Source organism: Pinus tabuliformis, chromosome Q (assembly GCF_031772625.1).
Source record: "Pinus tabuliformis cultivar Carrire ecotype Pingquan chromosome Q, CPIR1, whole genome shotgun sequence".
NCBI classification, from domain to species: Eukaryota; Viridiplantae; Streptophyta; class Pinopsida; order Pinales; family Pinaceae; genus Pinus; species Pinus tabuliformis.
This window is the reverse complement of record NC_142296.1, coordinates 879002793-879029858: the sequence shown is the minus strand read 5'-3', so window position 1 is coordinate 879029858 and position 27066 is coordinate 879002793. Positions and strand designations below refer to the sequence as shown.

The following is a 27066-nucleotide window of genomic DNA, read 5'->3' as shown; positions in this document are numbered from 1 at the left end:
GAAGGCATAATTAGGGTTTCCATGGAAGCTACAAGAGCGAAATTGCAGGGTCAAATTTGCGAGATGAGCTATAGTATTGAAGCTAGCAGATCGAAATTGCAGATCAAATTTGTTTGGTACAGAATCAGGGAAAGACTGGTTGGAGGGTTGACATGCTACTTGGAGAAGGACTTGGTCTAGGGTTTGGGTCTTTGAGTCTCAATTGAATTAGATTTTATAAGAAGGGAAGAGTTTTCTGGCTTTTCCTTTTGGAGGGGTTTTGCCCTGGCTGAGAGCCTAATTTTTGTGTCCTTTGTTGTTGTTGTTTCGTTTTTTATATTTGTTTGACGAAAAGATCTAACTAAAGAACATCAAGAAGTATAATAAAGTTCACAAGCAAATATTAAGGTTAAGGAAAATAAGAATCAATAAGCTGCCACTTTCCATTTTCCAACACTCCTCACATCTCTAACCCAAGTGTGTGATGAGTGAATCCACAAGACCAACTATCATTTTATCAAACATTGTGTTCTTCTCTAGTGTTTACAATGTACATGCATTGAAGAAACCCTAACATCTTACAAGATCGAACTCCACAAGAACAATCAAGATGTCTCCCTCTCTTCTTGTCTTCTCCAGGGTTTCCTCATAAACCCTAGCATCTTGCTAACTACAAAAAATGTTCCACCAAGTTTTTGGGATAGGGCAATGCGAGAGTAGATAGAGTAGAGAGATACATGGGGATGTGTGGAAGCACCAGGAGGGACAGAAGGGTGTCAAGGTCCCTAGAATAGGGGACCAAACACTAAAATTAAAAAAGTAAACATAATAATGATAAAATCCCAGCAATAACAATTCATCCCATTCAGATTCATCACTGTGCGATGTAAATGCTAAACAATAAAGGTTAAAATAGTACTAGATTCAAATTTGTAAATGATATCAACATGATTCAGATTCAGATTCATTGATGAATACATTATTCATAAAATGTAAATGAAACATAAATAGTAAAATATCGACACATTGATTTAAATTCATTATTCTAGAATCTTATTAGTACTAAGAAAAATAGTAGATAATGAATTCTGAAATAGTAAATTCAAATTACTCCAACTCAAAAACAGTAGAGATGATAATGTATGAAGGAAGTTGAGAGTAGCTCAACATATGGTACCTGGTAACTGTGAAGTCAAGATGTGTCCATATTGGGATTAAAAGGTAGCAATACGAGAAGATAACCTAAAGATCAAAGAAGATCACTTTCATGAGGAAGTTATGATCAGCTTGAAGTTTTGGAAAGGCTCAATATAATGCCTTCATCTATGATGACGAAGATGAAAGTGATGAGCAAGAAGAATGACCTGGAACCTATCACAAGATTGAAGAAGTTGGCTCCATGATACCTTGAAAGGAAGCAAGCTTGATACAATGAAATGGGAATAAAAGAGGGAGCCAGGGAACTATGAAGAACTGATAGTTGGCACTCTTATTTAGACAAGCTATAAGCCTTGTGATGTTAACTTCCCAAATAGAAAGGAAGTTTGGATCTCCTTTAGTTTTGAGGAGTAAAAGGAGTCTCCTGGAATAGGAGCAGGGATCTATTCTCTAAAAGAGAATAGGAATGTCCTCTCTAAGAGAGGGAGTGATGTTGGACATCACATGTGCATTCTCTTCTTCAAGTAATGAAGAGAGAATGGCCGAGGATTTGATAAGCCTTTCTGGTTTCCTTGAGGATAAAACACCCAAGAAAGGAAAGATATCAACACTCTATGAGGATGTGACAGATATCCAAGAGAAGAGTGCTCAAAGAGGACTGATATTCTTTGAGGACTCAGAATTGGCGATCTAAGATAAGAATAGTCCTAAAAGGACATACCTTGTAGACATCCAGATGGCGTATGTCCCTAGTAGAGGTAGTGCGGTATCACACATAAAGCCTCCTAGCATAATGCTCTTGAATAGAGAAGAGCTCGTCTAGTTAGGCCTTAGAGATATTGTTGGTCATGATGATGCTGCTTACAATTTGGCTTATCAATATGACTCTTCTTATGAGAACTCTTCAATTTTAGAATGATGTACTCGTTGTACAATTATGAATACCTCCTTAGTTAAGAGGACATACCTTGTAGACATCCAGATGGCGTATGTCCCTAGTAGAGGTAGTGCGGTATCACACATAAAGCCTCCTAGCATAATGCTCTTGAATAGAGAAGAGCTCGTCTAGTTAGGCCTTAGAGATATTGTTGGTCATGATGATGCTGCTTACAATTTGGCTTATCAATATGACTCTTCTTATGAGAACTCTTCAATTTTAGAATGATGTACTCGTTGTACAATTATGAATACCTCCTTAGTTAAGAGGGAGTGTTGAAGAATGTAACTAGTTTCAATCTTCATAATTGTTATTATTATTATTATCTAACAAACAAAAGAAGAAGAGAAAAAGTTATTATTACTAAAGCATGGCTTTCATGCTCAATATTGATGGTCATCTAGGCAAAAGCATGTTCTTCATGCTTTTTGGGTTTGTTAGGCGTTAGGATTTATTGTCATGAGTCAAAGGAGTCAACATCACATTTATAAGACCCTTTAGGGCAAAATGTAATTGTAAAAAAAAATATTTTGAGTCTAGAAAGTCTGGGAAACTCCAAAAGTACAAGTCGGCCCGAATAGTTATAAGTCAGCCTATATAAAGGCGCAATTCGACCTCATTTGGCACACACTCACTCCACAAGTTCAATCTATCAAGAAAGAGTTCGATCTAAAGTTGGCAAGCAAGAAGAAGAAAAGCGAAGGTCTAGGAGAATCTAGAAGGACGAAATATCTTGTTTTTGGGCTCTATCTCTCTCACACATGTGAAGATCTAGAGTTTCTGGTGCTGCAGAAGGAGGTTGAAGTTGCAGGTCCGAATTGCAGGAGGGTGAAGTGCAGTATCTTGTAGCTAGAAGAAAAGATACCCTAACTTGACCTTGGTGACATTAGGAAGAGTTGTCTTGCTCTAGGAAGGTCTTAGGAGGAAGCAAAATTAGGGTTTCCACAAACGCTGCAAGGCCAAAATTGCAGGGTCAAAGTTGCAGGACAAGTTGCAGTATTGAAGCTGGTAGGTCGAAATTGCAATTTGAAGTTGGTTCGTGCAAAATCAAGGAAAGACTTGTTGGAGGGTTGACTTGGTACTTGGAGAAGCACTTGGTCTAGGGGCTAGTTCTTTGTGTCTCAATTGAAGCAGATTCTATAAAAAGAGAAGAGTTTTTCAAATTTTCCCCTTGGAGGCATTTTGCCCTAGCTGAGAGCCTAATTTCTGTGTCCATTATTGTTGTTGTTTCATTCTTAATATTTGTTTAGTGAAAAGATCTAACTAAAGAACATCAAGAAGTATAATAAAGTTCACAAGCAAAAATTAAGGTTGGGGAAAATAAGAATATACAAGCTGCCACTTTCCATTTTCCAACACTCTTCACTCTCTAATGCAAGTGTGTGATGAGTGAATCCACAAGACCAACTATCATTATATCAAACATTGTGTTCTTCTCTAGTGTTTATAATGTAGATGCATTGAAGGAACCCTAACATCTTACAAGATCAAACTCTCCAAGAACAATCAAGATGTCTCCCTCTCTTCGTGACTTCTCCAGGGTTTCCTCATAAACCCTAGCATCTTGCTAACTACAAAAAATGTTCCACCAAGCTTTTGGGATAAGGGAGTGCGAGAGGAGGGAGATACATGGTGTTATGTAAAAAATTAGTTAATTTTAGGGTTATTATTTAATTTTAGGTTTAATTAGACGAAAGGGCAGGATCATAAGATCATGCCCTTTCCCAAAGGGTGACCATGGCGGTATATAAGCCAAGAAACCCATTGTAAACAATCATCATCTGTCACTTCATTTATTAATAAAATATATATATCTTCTGTATATCGAGAAGTTTTTCGCTTCATTGGTATCAGAGCGGGTGCGTTATCCCCCACTTCTGTTGTGCTGATTGTTCAGCTCTGTTGCTCGATCCGCTGCCATCGTTTTTCTTCACTGCCACTGTCCATACACTCCCATGTTAGACCGTTGCGCTCCCTGTCATATTCGTTGCTACCTGTTCCGCTGCCTTTCATCTTCCTCGCACTTACCGCAAATCCAAACTTCTACTCGACCACCATACCCCTGCTACACATCACCTGCACGTTGTCATCCATTAACAGACATACTTCGGACCGGTTCCTTGTGTTCCTTTGCTCTGTCGCTACAGTACCCTGCGTCCCCTCTCCACTGCACCAACCCTGAACCGTCACTTTGCCACCACCTTCCGTTGTTTTCTTCCCTGTCAAGCATATTCCTTGACCCGCTGCTGCCATCGAACTCCACCCACGATACGCCTGTGAATTTCCACCAACGCTTCCATTCATTATCCCTGCACCCACGACCACGTTGCGTCTGCACTCATCCGCTGCGACCGGTTGACAACGAAACCCCGCACTGCTGTAGTCGAACAGTAGTCCTTCCGCCATACATAAGTCTATCAACCCAAGCATGACATTCCAGTTGGACGCCACTGTCCATAAGATACACATATATAATATATATATATGATATATATATAAGTTATATATAATATATATTATAATTTAATTATAAATTATATAATATATAACTTTATTAAGTTTCATATATATATATATATATATATAACATTAATTAATTAAATTTATTTAAAAAAAAACTGTCATATAATTAAATTAATTAATTTAATTTAAAAATAAAAAATAAAAAATAAAAAATTTAGCTAGCAGATAAATATACACCCCCGCAAACCCGCTCAATGTCGACAATGACAATGGCGGATTTCCAAAAGAAATTGTTGGACTCGGAGCATAAGATAAATAACAACCACGATGAGGTCAGTAAAAGATTAAATGAATTCCAGATCAAGCTTGGGGAGCAAGCTGACGAAATCAAAAATCTTCACGATACGACAAATCGAATAGAAATAAAGATGGAAAATCAACATGTCCAAACAGAAGTAAACATCAAAGATGCCTTAACAATGCTGAAACTTCTGTGTAAAAAGATGAATTGTACACCTAAACAACCACTAAAAGAAAATGAAGAGAATCAAGAACACATCACATTAAATTCAACAAAGTCAACAGACTCTCATGAAAAAGTTGAATCCCCAAGGAAATCAACGACACCCCACCAAGAAGTGAGTAACACAGCCTTTACAAACAAACAACTCTGGGATAACTTTACCAATCAACACCCTTTTTTTGCTCAACCATTAGCAACATACCAGCGAAGGGCAAAAGTCGAGATGCCTAAATTTGATGGAAATGAAAAAAACAATGTTGCATGGATAAATAAAGCCGAAGAATACTTTGCGATATATGACATCAATGACGATGACGAAAAGCTCAGGCATGCATCCATGAAAATGGAAGGAGAAGCATATAACTGGTATATGTGGTGGAAAAAGACAACACATGTCATTAGCTGGAGGAAATTTAAAGATGCATTCTTTAAAAGATTCCAAGGTGTAAAGGAAGAAGAGTTCTTTTCAAAACTCATCAAATTACGACAAAAAGGAAGTGTGGACGAATACACTCAAGAATGGGAGACCTTAGTAACACGAGTACCTGGGTTATCAGAATCTCGTCTAATTCAGTCATACATCTCGGGACTCAAAACCCATTTACAAGCAGAACTTGAGATGCATGACATTACATCAATAGAAGTAGCAAGACGAAAAGCAAAAACAGCCGAAAAGAAATCCGAACCAATATTTTGGTCAAAAGCAGAAAAAACATATTCAAGACGAAGGATACCCCAGTATGTGGACTCAAATAATACAAGATATGTTCCACCACATCGTCGTGAAGATGAAAAATCTAATGTGGAAACGCAAAGGATAAAAGAGGGTAAATGTAAACGTTGTGGTGAGAAGTGGGAACCCAAACATAGATGTGCCAAAGGAAAAGAACCAAAGAACCTATATAATTGTGAAGCAACCAATGATTCAAACAGTGAAGATTATGACATAGAAGAAACAGAAGATGCCCCAGAATTCTCACCAGAATTAGATGACGGAAGTATTCCGCAAGTGTCATTATCAGCTATGACAGGTATATCACAACCTCAGACCTTAAAGTTAAAAGGACACATAAAGAAGAACAACATAGTGGTTCTCATCGACTCTGGTAGCACACACAATTTTTTAGATGCAACCGTGGCAAAGAGACTCAATATTTTTTCATTTCCCTTACCGAACATGAAAGTGATGGTAGCTAACGGTAAGAAGATTGAAAAGGTGGGGAAATGCCATAAGGTCAATTTGCAGATTCAAGATTTTAATCTAGAGTCTCTGTTCTTCACGGTACCATTAGGAGGAGTAGATATAGTCTTAGGTATCCAATGGCTACGAACTTTAGGTACTTATGCCGCCAACCATCAAGTACAATTTATAAAATTCAAATGGGGAGGTCAGAAGTACAAACTACACGGATTTCAAGCACCAGAAAATCAAGTTGTATCATCATCTCAGATGATGAAGCTGAGTCGAAAAGGAGCACCTGCTTATGTAGTACAATGTCACCAATTAGAAATGTTATCTGCAAATATGACCAGTGAAGAGTCACCAGAGATGCAAGATTTAATTCAGAAGCATGAAAAAGTATTTCAAGACCTACCTATGGAGATGCCACCTAATAGGGAAATTAAGCATATAATAGAAGTTAAGGGAGGGTTAGACCCTGTCAACATCAAGCCATACCGATATCCACATCACCAAAAAACGGAACTTGGGAGATTAATCCAAGACCTTTTAAAGTGTGAGACCTTGGTCATCTTGGAATATCTGATCAAGTGGAAGGACTTACCCGAAGAAGACGCTTTCTGGGAGAATGAATCATTCTTCAACAACATCAGTCGTTACTTATGCTTTGAGGACAAAGCATCCTTTCGAGAGGAAGGCAATGTTATGTAAAAAATTAGTTAATTTTAGGTTTAATTAGATGAAAGGGCACAATCATAAGATCATGCCCTTTCCCAAAGGGTGCCCATGGCAGTATATAAGCCAGGAAACCCATTGTAAACAATCATCATCTATCAATTCATTTATTAATAAAATATATATATATATATATCTTCTGTATATCGAGAAGTTTTTCGCTTCACATGGGGGGTGTGTGGAAGCAACACACGAGGCAGAAGGGCGTAAGGGTCCCTAGAATAAGGATACCAATCACTAAAAATATAAAAGTAAACATAATAATGATAAAATCCAAGCAATAACAATTCATCCCATGCAAATTCATCATTAAGCAATGTAAATACTTCATCATTAAGCAATGTAATACTAAACAATAAACATTAAAATAGTACTAAATTCAAATTTGTAAATGAGATAAACATGATTCATATTCAGATTCATTGATAAATACATTATTCATAAATTGTAAATGAAACATAAATAGTAAAATATCGACACATTGATTTAACTTCATTATTCTAGAATCTAATTAGTACTAAGAAAAATAGTAGATAATAAATTCTAAAATAGTAAATTCAAATTACTCAAACTCAAAAATAGTAAAGAGCGACAAGTCAAAGACTCAATTTGAGGTCATCAATATCTATATTCAAAAATCAAAAGTTAAAACTGAAAATTAACAACAAGCAAGAAACATTTTAACTAAAATGAGCATCAAGAAGTGAAAGTGGATAATCATAAAAGATATACAAAATTCAAGGTGAAGTAGATTTCTTTATATATTGTTTATGTTATTTTTTCTTCATTATTTTAAACCTTCTAAGCAAAAATTTGGGTGGGAAGCTCAGATGCCTCCCTTTTGTGGGGAGATGCCTAGAAGCACCCCTTTTCTGGGAGGTGGATGCCCAAAAGCCCTCCTTTCCTATGAGGATATCTATAAGTCCACCTTTTGCAGGGGGCATCACCCAAAAGCACCCATTTTCCAAGGGGCACACCCAAAAGTCCCCCTTTTGGGCAGATGTGCCCACCACACTAGGGAAATGACTCCTCCTGTGTTTCTCTGTGTTTCCCTAAAAAAGTGAGTTAGGGTAACGTTTCCCCAGGCCCCCCCCCATCTCTAGAGCATGGGAAATATGGCAAACACGCCCCCCACCCTAGGGTACGCATCCCTATGGAGCACTACCTACATTACCTTTATACTTCTCCAAGACAATACAAAGAATAGAGTACAATCATGATGATGTAAAACAATTTTCTTCTTCCTCTATTTATAGGATGTGAGGGAGGTCAACAATACAATTGTGGAACTAATCCACTACATGCAACCTATCTACCAAATGATATGCCCACACATGAAGCACTACCTCACCAAATGACATGTACCAAGCTCCAATCTAAAGAAATCTGATGAGCAAGTCTCCAAGACATGAATTCTCCTCAAAAAGGTACAATGCTCCAGCTCAACAAGGCTCTAAAGCTCCAATTCCCCTTCTAGGTCATGTGCTCCTTCAGATCCACCACACCTACACAATCACTCCCTCGACCCAATCATACTTAGCAAAAGCCTCAATACAAGCGATCCAATTTACATATGCCATATAGTGCTCAATGCCCTCCTACAAGAGGCGCAACAAACCTCTTCCAAAGCAAGTCATCCTCCCAAGCAAGAAAGCAAACTCCACATGGCCAACATGAAGTCACCAAGCTCCATAGGTCTCCAACACTCCAAGGAAGAAAGCCACATAAGAGGTCTAGCAATCAATTAGAAAGCCACCTCACATGTGTATGTCCATCATGAAGCAACCAAGGGTCCTTGATATGGAATGTACCTCCTATCAGATGAAGCATCCCTAAGCATGGTGTAAACACTTTCGTAGTAACCTCAAAAGCTAGCATTTAACTATAAATGTTTTCATTTTAGAAACTTCAAAGAAAAGTTCCCATTGAGTTTCCATACACTTCTTGTATTGTAAACATTTACTGTATGGAAACAAGCATCAAGTCAAAACTTTAAGTTTCAAAGATGCTGTCATTCACCTATTTTATAAATTCATCTCAGTAATTGCACATACAATATGAATTGACAATTGAAACAAGTTTCACACTCTCTCTGGCTGGAGTATCATAGGTGTATCCCTGCCACAAAGCTTATACCTGATTTGTTTCATTTCAATAGGAATCAGGATTCAGATGGCAACAGAAAATACTTCAATATTGTAAAAAAACAGTTTATTAAAATATCTCCACAAACTAATCTTGTAATCATGAGCCAATGTAAGTTAAATGACAGCCCAATGATCTCAAACTGAAAATAACATCTTGAAAAATTCATATAACTGGATTTGAATCCATTTGCTGTGAAGTATCTTCATCACATTCTCTTATTTCAAAAAGTGATTCTTCTCTCGTATTCCTTGATATTACAACTTAGGCTCTCTCTGACAATGAGCCAAAAATTTTAATGCAACCACAAATAACTGTCAAAAAGCAGTAATGAAGTGTGTTACCTGCCCATAGTGGGAAACATTTTTCCGGTAGGACTAAGGAACCTGTCCCTCGCAATTACATATGTTTCTAGCATCCTTTCATTGAGTAATAATGTTCCTGTAAAATAATATGAATAAGAAATGCTACACAGACACATAAATAGTAACATCAACCAATTATATACTTTTTTCATAAGCATCAGGTTGACAAAATAACAACCGTAAGTTAACAAAATAGCAAACGTAAGTTAAAAGATATCGCTGAGTCTCTGTATCAATCAAGAGCTCCCTTTTGATTTGCTTATACAATAAAAAATTACGAATAAACAATGCACTCAATTCATCATTGATAACTCTGAATTTTGAAATCCAAGGTGCCATAAACTTGTGACATGCATGCATTCAATTTTTCTAAGACTTCAATGAGATCCTACACAATTTAAATCTTGGCTTTTGGGAGAAAGAGCAACACAGAAGTGTGAAGTGTGAAGCAGAAGTGTGAAGCACCACTTTCCCTAAGACTCCAAAAGTGAAGCAAAATAATGAAATAGTTGCAGAAATTTTTAAAACATAGATATTTGTAGGAGATTAATGATAATCATTAAAAAATCAACTACTAGTACACAAATAACATCAAAGATCTAGCATTTATAGCATTCTCATAAAATGACCAACCATAGCATCACCCTTCACTTTTCATGTTTCAATAGATAACATTTGTCATCAGCAAATTGTACAAGATAACATCAACCATGACATGAAAAAAGACATCATGACCAAAGAGTTGCAATATCCAATCCACAGTTCAAACTTAAGTCATCATATATTGTTTACGAAATAGGCCATAATAGAGACAAATAATTCCTTGTTCTCTAGTCTACATTCTAAACTGAAAAAGAAAAATAATTGTGCTATCTACTAAGCTTTCCTAAACCACTTGCCACAAGCAATTTCTAATTTATTCTCCCATGGTCTAGTAGCAACAGGATCATTTCAGGGGGGTGGGGAATCGTTTTGGGAGAACAAGGAATTCTATTGGAAGTGCACTCACCTCCAAAGCAACCTCCGAGAATGGGAGTGTAAGTGGGGCAGAGGGGAGGAGAAGGTTTTTAGAGCTTGGATTTAAATTTTAAACAATTGCTGACCTTAAATATTACAACTTCAATATCAACATTATCAATTTCTGTTGATCCGTTTGCCACCCACTACACAAAGATGTTCACACTTAGAATAACATTCCTTGTATTAGCAAGCTCAGGATTCAGCAAAGAGAGCAGCTTGACTTATGTGATCTCTCCTAACCATTGTCCTTAGTATTGTCAGACATTGCCCTTTGGGAAGGCGTCCCCCCATCCCCAGAGCATGAGTAACGTGGGGGGCATGCATGGGGAACACTGCAGAGTAAGAAGAACAACCCAAACAAAACCCCTAGGAGCACAAGTAGAAATCTATGTACAGCACTGTATGACTGAAGACCAATGTAAGCTTGTGTGAGCATGGAGCAACATCTTAGCGGCCTTTAAGCTGTAGAAAGCAGAGCATCTTGTGTGCCATTAACTTTTCTGCTGTGACCTATGAACCACAGAGAATTCATCACAGGACATGAGCGCCTGAAATTGCAGCCATTGTAATCTAATGCATTTTGGAATGTTCAGTTCTCTGCTAATGAACTCCTTTTTCCAGCACATCTGGTGTATCTGGATCTTTATGTAACTTCGAATGGTTTCAGATAGCTAAAAAAATTTGAACATCAACCTCACATGGTAACAGAGATCATTAGAGCCTGATAATTGTGCTGTGAGATTTCCCAACAGAGGCTACATACAAAAATATGCATTCATGCAAACAGAGGAATATTACTCACCCATGGGCTCTGATATTAGAATATCTGCTTTCTCTGGCAACTCAACCTCTTCAATTTTCCCCTTGATCACCTGTCAAAACAGATCATGGGCCCTTAATACATCCATTGCAAAGGTTGCAATGTGCACCACCAATATAAAAATTAATGGGAAACATGCAGTGTATGTTGGATGCCAAGAAGAAGATACTCATAACATACTGTTATATGCTGACCCAAAGATGGATTTCCAGCAACAAGTCTGCGTGCATAATCTACCATTTCTGATGCTTCCACAGCATAGACATGCTTTGCACCAGCCTGAAAGTAAATATATCAGACATCTCAGCTAGGCGATAATATTTATTTAAGAGATCTGTTTTAAGGAGATACAGAGAATTTGCAGTAAATATCAATACTCTAAATGTATTGTGTAGTGCAATAAAAATAAACTATATTCTAAGATGTCAGGAAAGACGTGCCTGTGCTGCAAACAGAGAGAGAATTCCACTTCCAGCCCCCACATCAACCACAATGCGACCATGAAAATCTATACGGTTTTCTATGACTGCGGCATAATATGACCCTGTCACCATTGCTACCATGAATAAGTATCGCAACATACAAACAAATCTCCTAAACTATGATTAAGAAACAGATTACACTTGGCTCAGACAGGCATTATACATCAAAGAACTGTAGAATTCAATCAAATGTGTCTCAACTAAGGTGACAAGACAATCAGGCATCAGGTTAGAATGACTGTAGCATGATGAATAGTACAAAGATGAAGTTTCCCAGACAACCTGTCCGCACATAATCTTGCAACATGTTCTGCTGGTGAAGAAGTTGCCCATAATAGTGGAAATACATTTTTGCAGATGATGCTTCAATCTTCTTATCAAACTTGTTAAGTTTCCAAGATGAATCACTTGAACCATTGGCCAACTTCTCCCCTAAAACATAAAACATGAGACATCAATATTCAAATAGTCTACAAACTATTTTGCCACAGCTACTAACTGTAACGATTTATCTATATTAAAGTCAATTAGGATTCAATTTCTGGAAAAATTGCTAACTCTGATCAAAACATGAAGATATATTCGACCAACTCTCTGTTTATTTTATCTTTATTCAGGAATATGCTATACCAACAAAACAATCCATTGTTCAACAGATTCTTGTAGGATTTCAAAACCATATATATATATACACACACGCTTAATTGACTAGCAAAAGGAGAGTCCTAAACTACCTCAAGAAAATGGCCCCAAGGACCATTTTAAACATATATATAATTGCCCGAAAGGATATCTCTAGTCACAATTGATGGAAATTGGCATTCACCAGCAAGGCTGCTTGGAAGCGGTAAGCGGAAGCGGGAGGGGGAGCGACTATTTTCAGAAGCTTCTGGGTTGGGAGCAATTTTTGTATAACATATATTTTTATGCATACATGTCAACAAAATCATGTAGAATGATGAATTAGTTATAAAAAGCATAAAAACAAGGATTAAGCCATATAACATCAATCATCTAGTAGTTATAATCTTCATCAACCATAGGTCCACAAGTTAGAACATCTCGATTCTCATTAATCTTAAAGTTTCAAAGTTTCAAAATTCAATATATAATATTCGTCATCACTAAAGTTGTACTTGTAACCATTACCAAACCATAACAAAGAATATCAAAAACATGAAATGAAACATTTCAACTTTCACGAAGCATCATATTCATAATTCATGAATCATTACCAATGAATTATAATTGCCAACTTCAAACTTCAAACTTAAATTGTCATATATTGTTTACAAAAAATACCATAATAAATATGAAAGAGTCAATAGTCATAAAAAGTACTAGAAACTAGAAAAGACAAGTAAATCAAAATTTCTTTTTGCCACGAGAAATTTCTAATTTCTTTTCTAGTGTCTAGGAGGAACGGGAGTCTCCTCCCATATAGTTGAACGGCCACGTCCAGAACCAGAAGGCACATGACCTCCATGTGAGGCTGCAGATGGAGGTGGCAGCAAAGATGGTGCAACTTGAGCACTGCTAGTGGATGATGGGGGTGGCATGGTTATTGATGTTGTTGTTGTTGCTGCTTCATCATCATCATTCAAAAGTTCTGCCTCCAATTGTACTAAATGTATGGCTCCATCCTCCAAATTGTCCTCCTCCGGGTTGTTGTCCCAAGTGATATATGCTCTATCAAATGGAGACCTCTCACAATAATGTGACAACAACCTCAAGTTCTAGTGCACATAAACCAAGTTTTTTACCCAGTTTTCATTGAGGCAGTTTCTTTTCACATTATGGATGAAGCTATAGGTGCTCCAACACCTCTCTACAAAAGAAGTATTAAACAGCTGTGAAAGCAATTCAACTGCCAATTTTGCCAAAGGTCCCAACCAGCCATACATGTTCCACCATTCAACAGGATCCATTCTATTTCTATAATCAATTGCATGCAAAGAACCAAACACTCCAGTTTGACTAAAGTATTTGCTTACTTCTCCGCGCAAACTGCACACTCCTCCCTGTCAGCCACCAGCTTGTCTATTGCCAACATATACCCATTTTGTACCTATGGATCTGTATATGGGGTTTTCTCCTAATCCCACCCCCATGTGCAAGTTGGGCCAACCAAGATGGAGATTAGTATTTTGGCATAAGAACATTAAGATTATCCCACCCTTTGACCACATGTCTGTGAATATGATCGTACAAGATGGGATCTTTTGGCTGAAAATTATATTTGATTTGCCCTAGCATGCTATCCATCTGCTCATACACCTCCGCAATCACTGACACATTTGTATCTGCAAAATGAATCATGTATAAATGGTCTTGTTGAACTGCAAAACATTCCTCACACTTGCCCAAAACTGACCATCAAGAACGGTGTCCTCCACCTCTTGAAAATCTTCCTTGTCAAATGTCGTTGTAGCCCTTTCCTTTAATATTTTCCATGATTCACTTGATGCAATGCTAGCCAATACCTTTCTTACCTTCAAAAGGCGCCTAAAGGTGAGGTAATAGCTAGCAAATCCAGTCTTCTCCAACCTTGAGTGACTACGGAAAAGACCATGGGTATTGCTATGACCGGTAATTAATCTTATCATTTTCTTGCCCTTCCTGTACAATGAACCAACCCATGTGTCTTGAGGTTCCTTTATCTTAATACTATCATGCATCAAAAGGTTGATTGTGTGAACCAAACACCCAAACCAAAATATGTTGGGGTATCTATCCTCAATAATTGCTCTCGTTGCCTTACAATTAGAAGCATTATCAGTAATGACTTGGATGACATTGTATGGCCCAATACTTTCAATTGTTTGAATCAATGGTTTTGCAATGTTGATGTCGGTCTTAAACTTATTTGAGTAGTCACGAGATGAAAGGAAAACAGCACCAGTGGCAGACACACCAAAAACACTTATCAATGGCTTGCCTTTTACACTTGTCCAACCATCAGATACAATGGATACCCCATATTCATTCCAAGAATTTGTAAATTTACACAATGCATTTTTTATTGACCTTTTCCTGATCAAGTCCCACGATTCTAGCTTTGTCATACCCAAGGCTTTTGTATCCTTTAGGGGCACCATTGATGGCAGCAACCATTTCATGCCAATAGGTTAAAAAAACATTGAATGGTATGCCACATGCAAAGAGAAACCGGAAAATTTTTGCATCCACATCATCCCTACAACCTTGGTCAAGGAGTTCTAATATTGTTCTACGCCTTAAAGGGATGTTTGTGCCTGTGGTTGCAAATCCACTACCATGGGTGGATGCTGATGGAGTTCTTGTAGTTGCTCTATGTGTGCTAGTGGTGTCATGTTCACCCTTTGATATTTTTTATTGGTATTGTGCTTCCTCCTCTTCCCTTATATATTTGGTTCTTTGTTGTGTTGACACATTTGCACAAGTTTTGATTCCTATTTGTTTATTCCCATCCCATGCCATTTTCCCACATAGATGCTTTTTGGCATGGGTATATGAAATTGTGTAAGTAGATTTGCAATAGGGGCATACAAATTTAGTGTTTCCACCCCCTTTCCCTCCTCCAGACCTTGTAAAATATTTTGTTAATTTTTGGAATGTTCTATGCTTAAGAGCAATTTACTTCAATTTCTTTATTAGCCCAATATCAATATCCAGATTAGCAATCACATCAGCATGATAGTAAAATGCAGATAGAACATAAACATAAACAGTAGAAGACAAGCCAAGACAAGGGGACACAAGATGTGGCACCAGCCAGGGACAAACCCCAATGTGGGAAAACCCTTGATCAATTCTTCTTATATTATTCAATAGTTCAGCAGAGAGAGATAGTACAAATTTACAAATCTGATAATTTATGACAGTAGCAGTAAAGCCCTAACCAAAAAAGTCAACGTTAGTCAAACAGGGCAGAATTCTTCCTCTAATTAGCTCAGTCAAACCCAGTCAACTTTGGCCTCCAACAGCAAACCCAAATAGTCCAAAACAGCCCAGAAAAGTCCACTCAAATGCTGGTCAACTAAAGTCAAACTGCATCCTGCAACTAGGGCAGTCAACATTGGTCAAACCAAAGGTCAGATCACCTTGGTTTCCATGCCCAGCACTGCGTCCAACCAAGGAGAAGCTGCCTCGCCTAATGCGCAGTCAAAAGGTCAACGTTGGTCAACACAGCCCAAAACAGCAGCCTCTGGATTTTGGTCAAACTGGTCAATGCAGCTAAACAGAAAATGTCCTCCTTCATTCACACATGTGAGAGAAAGCTGCCCTAATCTACGTACCCTATCAAGTGAGGAGAGAGAGACGAGAGATGATGAAATAATGCCCTGAGGTCTCCTCCTTTTATATGCAACGTTGGGGATGAACTAGGGGTAAAAATGCCTATTTTGTTTGTGGGCCGACCTTGACAATTTGTTAATAATACAAATAAATTCATATCTTCATTTTTACATGTCGGAATTGGATGATCTTTAGATCAATCCTACACCTCTCGGAGAGAGGAATCCAAGAAAAATATTAGTTGTCATAAATAAGGTGACCCATATGGAGTTTGGCCCTAGTTGCCAATTTTAACACTCCCTCTCAACTAGGGAGAACTCCATCTGCTAATCCATCTGCCAGTTGATACTATCTCTGCCATCAATGCATTGCTCTACTCTGCCCTGCTGAACTATGAAGAAGAAGAAGTGATCGAGAATGTATCATACCATTCTCTACTGACCCGAATTCAGTCCCAGATAAAAGAGAGTGTCTCATACCACTCTTACTGACCCGAAGTCAGTTCCAATCAAAAGAGAGTGTCTCATACAATTCTTGCTAACCCTAAGTCAATTCCAATTGATCCCACATCAATATAGGTCATCCTAGCATAGGGAGTTCAGTAGTACACGATGCATCCATCGGTAGTACTATGGTCCCTGTCCTCATTTCCCTACTCATTGGCCTAATGAGAGGTACTTCCCATGAGTCCCAGGCTGCATGGGTAGGATGTCTCAGCAGGAGAAGGATGAACTATTCATCCTGCCTACATGTCGCCACGAGGTATCACAGGGGAAGGTTGAACCACTCACCCTATACACAGCAAACCACTAGGGGAAGGCTGAACCAGAGTTGTGAATATCGCGAGTTTTTCGATATGCCGATTTTATCGAGATTATTATAGGAAATTGTCGCCATAAATTTTTTTTAGCCGATTTTTATGAAATTATCGCGATAAATTCGAATTTATCGTGATAACAATTGAAATTATCGTGGGGGTCTACGGCAGCGAGGTTTTATAATGTTTTTTTTTGTTTTTTAAGGGATGCTAAATGTTTGAAATGCAATTTTTTTTTAAAGAAACAAATAATTTTTGAGTGGGGTAGCTTAATGATCAAGTCTAGGCCCTAGTATTGATATGTTATTCATGGTAATGTTAAATTCTTAAAGTAAAAGTGACATTCTCCTTAATCTTCATTTTCATCCTTTTACTTAAATTTTTAACATTACCATGAAATGACTCAGGATGTTTGAGAGTGATTCCGGCCTCATTGGATTTCATATGGAGAAAGTAGAATTTTAGATTTCATTCAAAATCCAGCAGACTTATCAGTTTTTCAGGATTTCAGGATTGGGAGATTGTAATGTTTCCAGGTGACACCACCTGCCCGGGCTACCCCTGCCACCAGTAGAGGACATGGTCTACCTCCTATAGCTCCTACTTCTAGTTCTTCAACTTCTAGAGCATAGCAGACTCCACTGCCAACTCCACTGGCACCAGCATCTACATCTAGAGGGAAAGGGAAAGTTGTGGCATTTTCTCGCGCAAGGGACAGAGGAAATCAATAGGATTAGACTTTAGTTATTTTCTTCATTTTATTGTATATGACATCATGACATGATGAGATACATTATTATATTTTTTGTTGATATTTTGGGGCTGAGTTGGTACTCAGGAATCAGGACTTACTATTCAGGACATGATTCAATGTTATGTGTGATTTTAGCACTAGAAATGATATTAAACATCTTATATATTAGTTCTTTTATCATTTTTATGTGTCAATGTATTTATTTTATGTTGTAGATGGTTTAGATATTAAAAAAATTGAAAAAAAAAAGAATATTTTCGTACCAAATGATTTTTTCCCAATTATTTCCCGATAATTACGATTTTTTCCTCGCACCGATATTATCCCGATAACGATTAATGCAACATTGGGTTGAACCACTCACCCTATGGTTGCTCATCGCTCCAAGAAGTACCCCAAGCCCCAAGGAGCTACCAGAGCTCAATGTCCATATCATACAGGACCCTCATAAGAGGGTCTCTCCACGACTCCTAGTCGTTCTCGGAAAGTCAAGAATTTGACCTTTCCCAGCGGCTTTGTCTGAATGTCGACGACCTGCTCATCAGTCCCAATGTGATGGAGCCTTATTGCTCCTCGTTGTACCATATCCTGGATAAAGTGATGCCTGATATCTATGTGCTTGGAGCGATCATGAAATACGGGATTCTCTGATAATCGAATCCCACTATGGTTGTCGCAGAGGATCACGGTGGTATCCAGCACATGTCCAAACAACTCACTGAAGAGCTTCCTCAACCAGAAAGCTTCACAGGAGGCCATACTCGCAGCTATGTTTTCGACCTCGGCTGTGCTCAAGGCAACCGACTTCTGCTTCCTGCTCATCCAGGTTATCAAAGCAGAACCCAAAGAGAAACAGCACCCATAAGTGCTCTTGTGATCCACCACACTGTAGGCCCAATCAGCATCCGAATAACCATGCAGCCTCACATCTCCGACAATGTATCTCAGTCCATGAGTGATTGTGCCCCGAAGATGTCTCAGAAGATTCTTGGCACCAATCCAATGTATATGATGAGGCTCAGCCAATGTTGCAGGAAGCGCCCCCCCCCCCCCCCGGATCCTAGGCCCGAAGCGCGCCCTGTACGGAAGCGCCCCCGGAAGCACGCTTCCGAAAATGGCGAAGCGCGCTTCCGAAATTTTTAGACGCTTCCTGGAAATTTGGAAGCGCTGGCGCTTCCGAAGCGCCGAAGCGCGCTTCGTACGGCGCTTCCCAGACGCTTCCCAGGCGCTTCCCAGACGCTTCCAGAAAAGCTTCCGGAAAAGCATTTAGAAAATCGTTTTTTTTTTTCAATTTTTTTTTAAATTTTAGGTGAGTTTGCTTGTTGGGGGTGGGTCCACCTTGGGTTAGGGTGACAAATGAAAGCAAAAAAAAATATAAATATAGCAGATGCTCCCTCATCTGGTCCCTTGGTTCCTAGGTTCCATGGTTCAACACCAACAGCAGGGGGTTCTTCTTCATCAGTTTCAGTGCCACGACTTCCAGAGGCACCATCTTCTTCATTGCCACCACGTGGAGGCCCGCCACCACGTTCTATTCGTGGTGGAAGGAGGAGAGATTAGTAGATATATTCACAATCTACTACTTTTTGTCATAGATTACTCATTAGACTTGTAGACTTGTGAATTTGAATTTTGAACCTTTTTGGCTTGGCGGTGACCAAGTGACATATTTTGTAAACATTATTATTTGAATTTTGGACATGACAAATGTTGACAGTTGCTCACTTGCTAGATATCTGATAAATCATAATATGCTCTATGTTTTATGTTTTATAATATGCTTAAATGTTTTATGTTTTATAATATGCTTAAAAATTTGATGTATGTTTGTAATAGCTAGAATATAGATGATTGTTGTACATACTAGTAACTACAATGGAATCATGGATGCCATATCTATCTTGATTTATGCAAAAATATGCATGTTTTCATGTCTTCTACAATTAATTTGGTATTTGGGATGTTTGTTTTGAGTATAAATGCAAAAAAATATAAAATATATATATATATAGCAGACGCTTCCGCGGACGCTTCGCTTCCTAGATTTTTGGAAAATGACGCTTCCGCTTCCACTTCCGCTTCGCTCCCGCTTCGTGCAACATTGGGCTCAGCGTATTAACTGCAAAACATATGTCCGAATGGGAGTTCACCAAGAACATCAGCGCTCCTATGAGTTTACGATACTCAGAAGCATTTCCCAATTCAGATCTGGCAGCACTACCACGTAACTTCTTGAAGTTAAGTTCCATCGAGGTAGTCACAGGCTTGCAGTGCACCATTCCAAATCTTTCCAATATCTTCACAATATATTGTCCTTGAGATAGGAAAATTTCTCCTGGCTTTTGCTAGACCTCCAACCCTAGGAAGTAGTGCATCAGTCTTAAGTCCTTCATCTCAAATTCAGAAGCCAACTCCCTCTTACATTTGTGAATGAGAGGGTCTGCACCTGTCAAAAAGAGGTCGTCCACATAAAGTACCAGTATGAGAGGTTTATCATCTTCAACCTTGAAGTAAAGGTTGGGATAGGCTTCACTTCTAGTGAATCTTAGCTTCATCAAATAGCTATCAATCCTCTCAAACCAAGCCCGGGGTGCTTGCTTCAAGCCATAGAGAGTTTTCTTCAACCTGCATACATGAGATTCCTGGTCATGAACCTCAAACCCCTCGGGTTGTTGTTCCACATAGACTTCCTCTTTAATCGAACCATGCAAGAAAGCAGTCTTGACATTCACCTGATGTAGGTTCCATCCTTGCAAGGCAGTAAGGGCTATGATCAAGTGGATGGTGGTGTATCGAGCAATAGGTGCAAATATCTCATCGTAATCTACACCTTCCTTTTGAGAGAAGCCACGAGCAACAAAGCGAGCCTTGAACTTGTCTACACTTCCATCAGCTCCATGCTTGATTTTGTAGAACCACTTAGAGGTGACAACCGATTTGTTCTAAGGTCTAGGAACCACATCCCAGACATCATTCTTCATAATTGACTCGTACTCTTCATTCAAAGCATCCTTCCATACTTATTGCTTCACGGCTTCTTCAAATGATGAAGGCTCATTTTGAATGATAGTGCTCATGACAGCCAAGTATCATTGATACATGTTCGACTTCTTGCTCTCACGGAAAGTCCCCCTAGGTGCAACATGTCTCTCGGCATCTTTGAGAGTCTACCTAAGCCATGAGGGTCTCCTCTTGGAGGAGAAGGGCTCTTGGGGAGGACAATCAATAGGATCCATAGGTTCATCAACATCCGGCATCGTCCCGTCCTCTTTCTCACCCTGTCTTCCGGTGTCAGCGTCTTTGTCCTTCCTTCGAATAGGAAGGTTGTTGATCTTGTTGAGGGCCATATCTTCGTCAAAGGTGACATCATGACTTATCTCAACTTCCCTTTGACCAACCACATAAATTCTATAGCCCTTAGAATTTTTGCTATAGCCCACAAAGATTCCTTTCTTCCCAGATGCACCCGATTTGCTTCTTTTCTCTTTCGGCACATGAAAATATATGGGACTTCCAAAAATTCTAAAATGGTAGACATAGGGTTTCTTACCAGTGAACATTTCTTCGAGAGTCTTGGAGTCCAATGCTTGATGAGGGCATCAGTTTTGAACATACACAGCAGTATTCGCAGCTTCGGCCCGTAGAAACTTCGAAAGCCCTTGATCATCAAGCATGGCACAAACAGTGTCCACAATAGTACGATTCTTCCTTTCAGCCACACCATTATTCTCGGGAGTCTATGGTGTTGCGGTCTCCCTCTTAATGCCAGCTTCTCTACAATAATCATGAAATTCATTTGATACATACTCAGTCCCATTAGCAGCCCTCAATATCTTGATTCTCTTCTCAGATTGATTTTCGATCATGGCTTTGAAGTGACAGAACGAGGTGAACACTTCATCCTTCTTTTTCAAGAAGTAGATCCAAGTCTTGTGAGAATAATCATCAATAAAGGTGAGATAATATAAGTATCCTCCTAAAGAGTTTACGAGCATCATACCAGATATGTCGGAGTGGATCAACTGCAATATATCTATGGTCTTGCTATTACTGGAGGGGAATGGTCCCCTTTTAAGTTTTCCTTCAGGACATCCTTGAAATACACCTTCATGCTCTATTTTGAACTCAGGCATACCTGTCACCATCTGTCTCACATCGAGTAGAGCCTTATAATGAAGATGGACAAACCTCCGATGCCATAGCTCAGATTGTAGAGATGTGTCGCAAGGCATGGCTCCCAATGGACTTCTTCCAACTTGATACAAAGTGTCAACCCAGAACCCAAGAGTAAAAGCATCTTTAAAATTCCTTTTCCAAACACATACCTTTCCATCGATGAATGCCACCTTGTATCCTTTGTCTTCCATTGCCGAAATGGACACCAGGTTTTTCTTGAGATTAAGTACATATAGAACTTCTTGTAAGTGAATCATGTTACCTTGATTCAATTGAAGGGTAACATTCCCTACTCCCTTCACGTGATAGGTGGCATCGTCTCCAAGAATAATCTCCAAGTTTGTCTCCTTCTCTATAAGATTAAAGAGAGATTCCTTGTATCTGGTGAAGTGCCTTGAGTCACCACTATCAATTAGCCAATTCCCCAAAGTGTCCGGAGGAGAGGTAGTGGAGAGGGTCGATATAAGATAGTATTCCTTTTGATTATTATTAACAACATTTGATTCTTCATACCTGCAGTTCCTTGCTTTCTTGGAGGGTTGACCATTTCCTTGATGTCCCACATTCCTTTTTCCTCTGCCATTGAACCTGTCATTCCTTTGATTGTTGTTGTTGAAGTTGCCCTAGAATGATTATGATCGCCATCATATGATGTGTCCCTTCTATTTGGACACTCCCTTGCATAGTGGCTAAACTTATTGCAAACGAAGCACCTGCCCTTCTTTCCACCCTTAGATTCGGGCTTTCCATTAAAATGACCTTTAGACCCTGCATTGTTTCTCCTTTTGGCATGAGCGGAGAAAGCAGTGGGGTTGCCTCTATTAGAAGGCATTTCTTGCTCCACCATTCTTGTTTCTTCTTGAGAGCATCTGGACATCAATTCTTCAAACCCTGGAATTCAATCATTATTGAGAATAGTGGTTCTAAATATATACCACTCGGGTGGGAATCCTCAAAGGGTAGTGATAGTAAGTTCCCTGTCAGGAATGACCTCTCCAATCGATAGAAGATCATTCTTGATCTCAGTGATCATTAAGAAGTACAATTGAATATCCTCGTCCTTGCCCTTCTTGATATCCTTCAATTTATTTTTGAGAAATAAAATTTGATTTGCATCACTAACCTTGAACATGTTGAACAGCCCGTCGTAGATTTCCTTGGAGGTGTTTTGATTGAAGATGTAGGCCACCAGACGCTTGTCAATGGAATCTCTGATAATCTTCTTCACTTTGACTTCAGCCTTGTTGTACTTGTTCTTTGTAGCAGCGGGTGCATTTGAAGAAGGCTCAGGGATTTTACCCCTCACATAATCCAACGCTTCTTGTTCTTCCAATGTCAGATCAAGAAACATCTTCCATCCATGATAGTCAAACTTTTCACGGAGCTTGTCTTCAGCCGGGAAGTGGGATGAGGAACCCATTGAACCTTTTGTCCTTGTCCAACTGTCTTCAATTATTGCTCTTTCACTCTTGCTTGGGCTTTGTCTTCACCTCAACTCTGATACCATGTTAATTTTTGGTATGTTCTATGCTTAAGAGCAATTTATTTCAATTTCCTTATTAGCCCAATATCAATATCCAGATTAGCAATCACATCAGCATGACAGTAAAATGCAGATAGAACATAAACATAAACAGTAGAAGACAAGCCAAGACAAGAGGACACAAGATGTGGCACCAGCCAAGGACAAACTCCAATGTGGGGAACGGGAAACCCTTGATCAATTCTTCTTATATTCTTCAATAGTTCAGTAGAGAGAGATAGTATAAATTTACAAATTTGATAATTTATGACAGCAGCAGTAAATCCCTAACCAGAAAAGTCAACGTTGGTCAAACAAGGCAGAATTCTTCCTCTAAGTAGCTCGGTCAAACCCACTCAACTTCGGCCTCCAACAGCAAACCCAAACAGTCCAAAACAACCTGGAAAAGTCCAGTCAAATGTTGGTCAACTAAAGTCAAACTGAAGCAAGCGACTAGGGCAGTCAACGCTGGTCAAACCAAAGGTCATATAACTTTGTTTTTTGTGCCCAGATCTATGGCCAGCCAAGGAGAAGTTGCCTCACATAATGTGCAGTCAAAATAAGGTCAACGTTGGTCAACGTAGCCCAAAACAGCAGCCTCTAAACTTCAGTCAAACTGATCAACACAGCTAAACAGAAAACATCCTCCTTCCTCTGCACGTGTGAGAGAAAGCTGACCTAATCTGCGTACCCAATCAAGTGAGAAGAGAGAGATGAGAGATGATGAGATGATGAAATAATGCCTTGAGGTCTCCTTCTTTTATATGCAACGTTGAGGATGAACTAGGGTAAAAATGCATGTTTTGTTTGTTGGCCGACTTTGACAATTTGTCAATAGTACAAATAAATTCATATCTTCATTTTTACATGTCAGAATCGGATGATCTTTAGATCAATCCTACACCTCTCGGAGAGAGGAATCCAAGAAAAATATCAGTTGTCATAAATAAGGTGACCCATATGGAGTTTGGCCCTAGTTGCCAATTTTAACATATTTCCACAAGCATGTTTGGTCTACCCTGGATTTCTTTCCATCATCTTCACTCCCATTATCAAGTGAGGAGAAAGAGATGAGAGATGATCAAAATTCATCCATTACATCCCAAATCCTCCTCCAAAAGGAATGGTGAAAATCTCACAGGAGATAAGAACCCAATCCAAGTGATGATTATTGAGAGAGAACGCCTCTCTTCTATTTATACAATCCTCTATGGGATTTGAATGACCTAACCTGGACTAAAAATGCCCCTGGAATAAAATAATGTGCAAAGTAATAATACATTTGGTGACAAGCCCACCAAATAGCTCAATAATACAAGAATAAGCCTATCAAGAGGGTCGAATGACCAATAAAGTGAGTCGTTGGGCCTGTGAAGGCCTAATGAAGTCCAAGGGGTGCTATGATGTATAAATGGACTCTAAACATAGTTGCAAGGGGTTGGCCCCTTGTTTTCCAAGTAAGATCTTATGGTGCTCCCAAGTGGGTGTGGGGGCACAAGGGCATCCTCATGGGTCTCCAAGTGGATCAAAAATTCCTGTACACCATCTGTAAGGGCTAGGATGATGATATAATCCCTCCCTCTGCAACGGGAGACATCCTCTAAACCTCGTAACATCTGCCAAGTGTATGGTGCAAGTGTGGAGCCAGCTCGACATGGTGAACCAGGTGCATCATCCTCATCCAAAAGGTGGAACACAAGCAATCAATGAGTGTTGTTGAGGATCCATGAAGTAACCTTTGCTATGGTGGAGGCCCATGGCTCTCATCGCTCGCCCTACAAGTGCCAATGTGGCCCTCTTGAGGGCTAGGAACCCATATAGGGAGACCAAGCCCCAAATGCGTCCCCTTGCCCTCCAATACAACAAGTCATTAGAATAATCAAGTAAAAGAGCTTACAAGTCATGGAATCAATGGGGCACTTCATGGTGGCATGCCCTTCCATAGTGGGCTTTGGCATGAACAAGTGTCTCCAAGCTCAATAGGGGGTTAACCAAGGACCCTATTAGGTGGTTTCTGTTGAAACGTGTAACTAGGTTCTGTCTTCATAATGACATGTAATTATGATTTTATGTAATGAGATGTAAAGAAGAAAAATAAAATTATTGTATTGCTTGCTTCATGGATTTCATGAGCAAGAGATTTTATTTTTGAGTCAAGACTCCCATTGAGAGTCTTTAGGAATTATTTGTCATCTAGTCATAAAATGAGAGAGTCGTTGTCATGTAATGAAGTCATGTTACACATTGTAAAAGGTCAAACTTGTCTGTGTAAAATATCCTACAAGACCTTGTCACTTATCATCTTCAAGTCAGCGTACAACAAAGAAAGAACTTGCTAGAAGATGTCGGCCTTCCTATCTATGATCATGTCGGCCTAAGGGACATGAGATGATGTGTATAAGTAGCCACACTCGGCCTCACTTAGAGGCAAGCAATTCGGTGAAGAGAAGTCTGAAGAAGAGCCTACAAGTAGAACTGTGGAGCAGGGATAGTGAAGGATTCTTCTGGGTATAGCAAAGGAAGATTTCTTTGGGTATAGTGAAGGAAGGTTTCTTTTGGGGATAGCAAAAGAAGAATCCTTCTGGGGTTAGCGAAGGAAGGATTCTTCTCGGGTTCTTGTCTTGGGTCATATATTCTCCCACGTGTGAAAGTAGGACCAAAGGCATCAAGAGAAGATCGAAGAAGAACTTATTGTTGCATTGAAGTAACCTTGTTTGGGCATAGAATCTAGCAAAAGGAAGTCGAGGACGAACACTATAAGTCTCTCTCTTAAGGAGACTAGTCAAGGGTTTCTAGGGTTTCTGATCTAGAGACCAAGATTCTCTGGATAAGCCGAGAAGAGCAGTGTGAATAATAGAGACTGAATTTCTCTAGAGGAAGCTGAGAAGAGAAGTTCGAGATCAAGAAGGAAGTCGGAAAAGGGAAGAGGTAGAACATCAAGATTAGTGACAAGGCTCTTGAGAGGATGCTAGAGTCAAGGGTCTTTGTCATGGTCTTGGTACTCTCAAGAGGTGAGAATTTTGATTGCTACAACACCACCCTCCACATGTCCATCGGTCTCCTTTCCATGCCTTGTATGGTTATGATGTTGTTTTTGGAGACAGTGGTGTCCCAAAGGCCAAAGATTGGATCCAAGAGAGCCAACACATCCTCAAGGCTCTCAAGGATAACTTAGAGACAGCACAGAACCAGCAGAAGGTGTATGCAGATCGGCACCGGACCGAGAGACATTTCAAGAAGGGTGATTTGGTGTACCTCCAGTTACAGTCGTGCAGGCAGTCCACACTAAAGCAGAAGAGGGCTGAGAAGCTACAGTCCCAGTTTTATGGGCAATACAGGTTGATCAGGGGAGTTGGGGAGGTGGCCAATGAGTTGGAGCTGCCTTCGAGAAGCAAGATTCACAATATATTTGATGTCTCATGCCTTAAAAAGGTGTTGGGGCAACAGGTAACAACAGCAGTAGAGTTAGCCCATTACATGATGAGGGCCACTTGGTTTTGGAGCCTGAGACCATTTTGGAGAGGAGGGAGAGGAAGCTAAGGAGTAAGACCATCAAGGAGTTCTTGGTACACTGGAAGAATGAGGATGCCACTTGGGAGGTGAGAACATTTTGGAGCACCCAACTCTGAAGTTGCTTGAGGGAAAGCAACATTTGGGAGGGGAGGACTGTCATGTCCCTTCCCAAAAACATTTGTAACAGGCTTATCTCTACACA

At 39.4% G+C, this 27066-nt stretch overlaps 1 protein-coding gene across 2 annotated transcripts in view; it reads right to left on the bottom strand.

Moving 5' to 3' along the window:
- The window catches only part of LOC149222303 (putative histone-arginine methyltransferase CARM1), a 381165-nt gene that overhangs the window by 239802 nt on the left and 114297 nt on the right, over positions 1–27066 (bottom strand). For both annotated transcript variants that reach the window (XM_089385353.1, XM_089385354.1), the window contains exons 4-8: positions 12090–12239; positions 11766–11869; positions 11506–11604; positions 11308–11377; positions 9465–9561 (exon numbers count right to left, since the gene is read on the bottom strand). In XM_089385353.1, coding sequence (XP_089241479.1) covers positions 9465–9561; positions 11308–11377; positions 11506–11604; positions 11766–11869; positions 12090–12239 — 520 coding nt within the window. The remainder of the gene's footprint in view (positions 1–9464; positions 9562–11307; positions 11378–11505; positions 11605–11765; positions 11870–12089; positions 12240–27066) is intronic.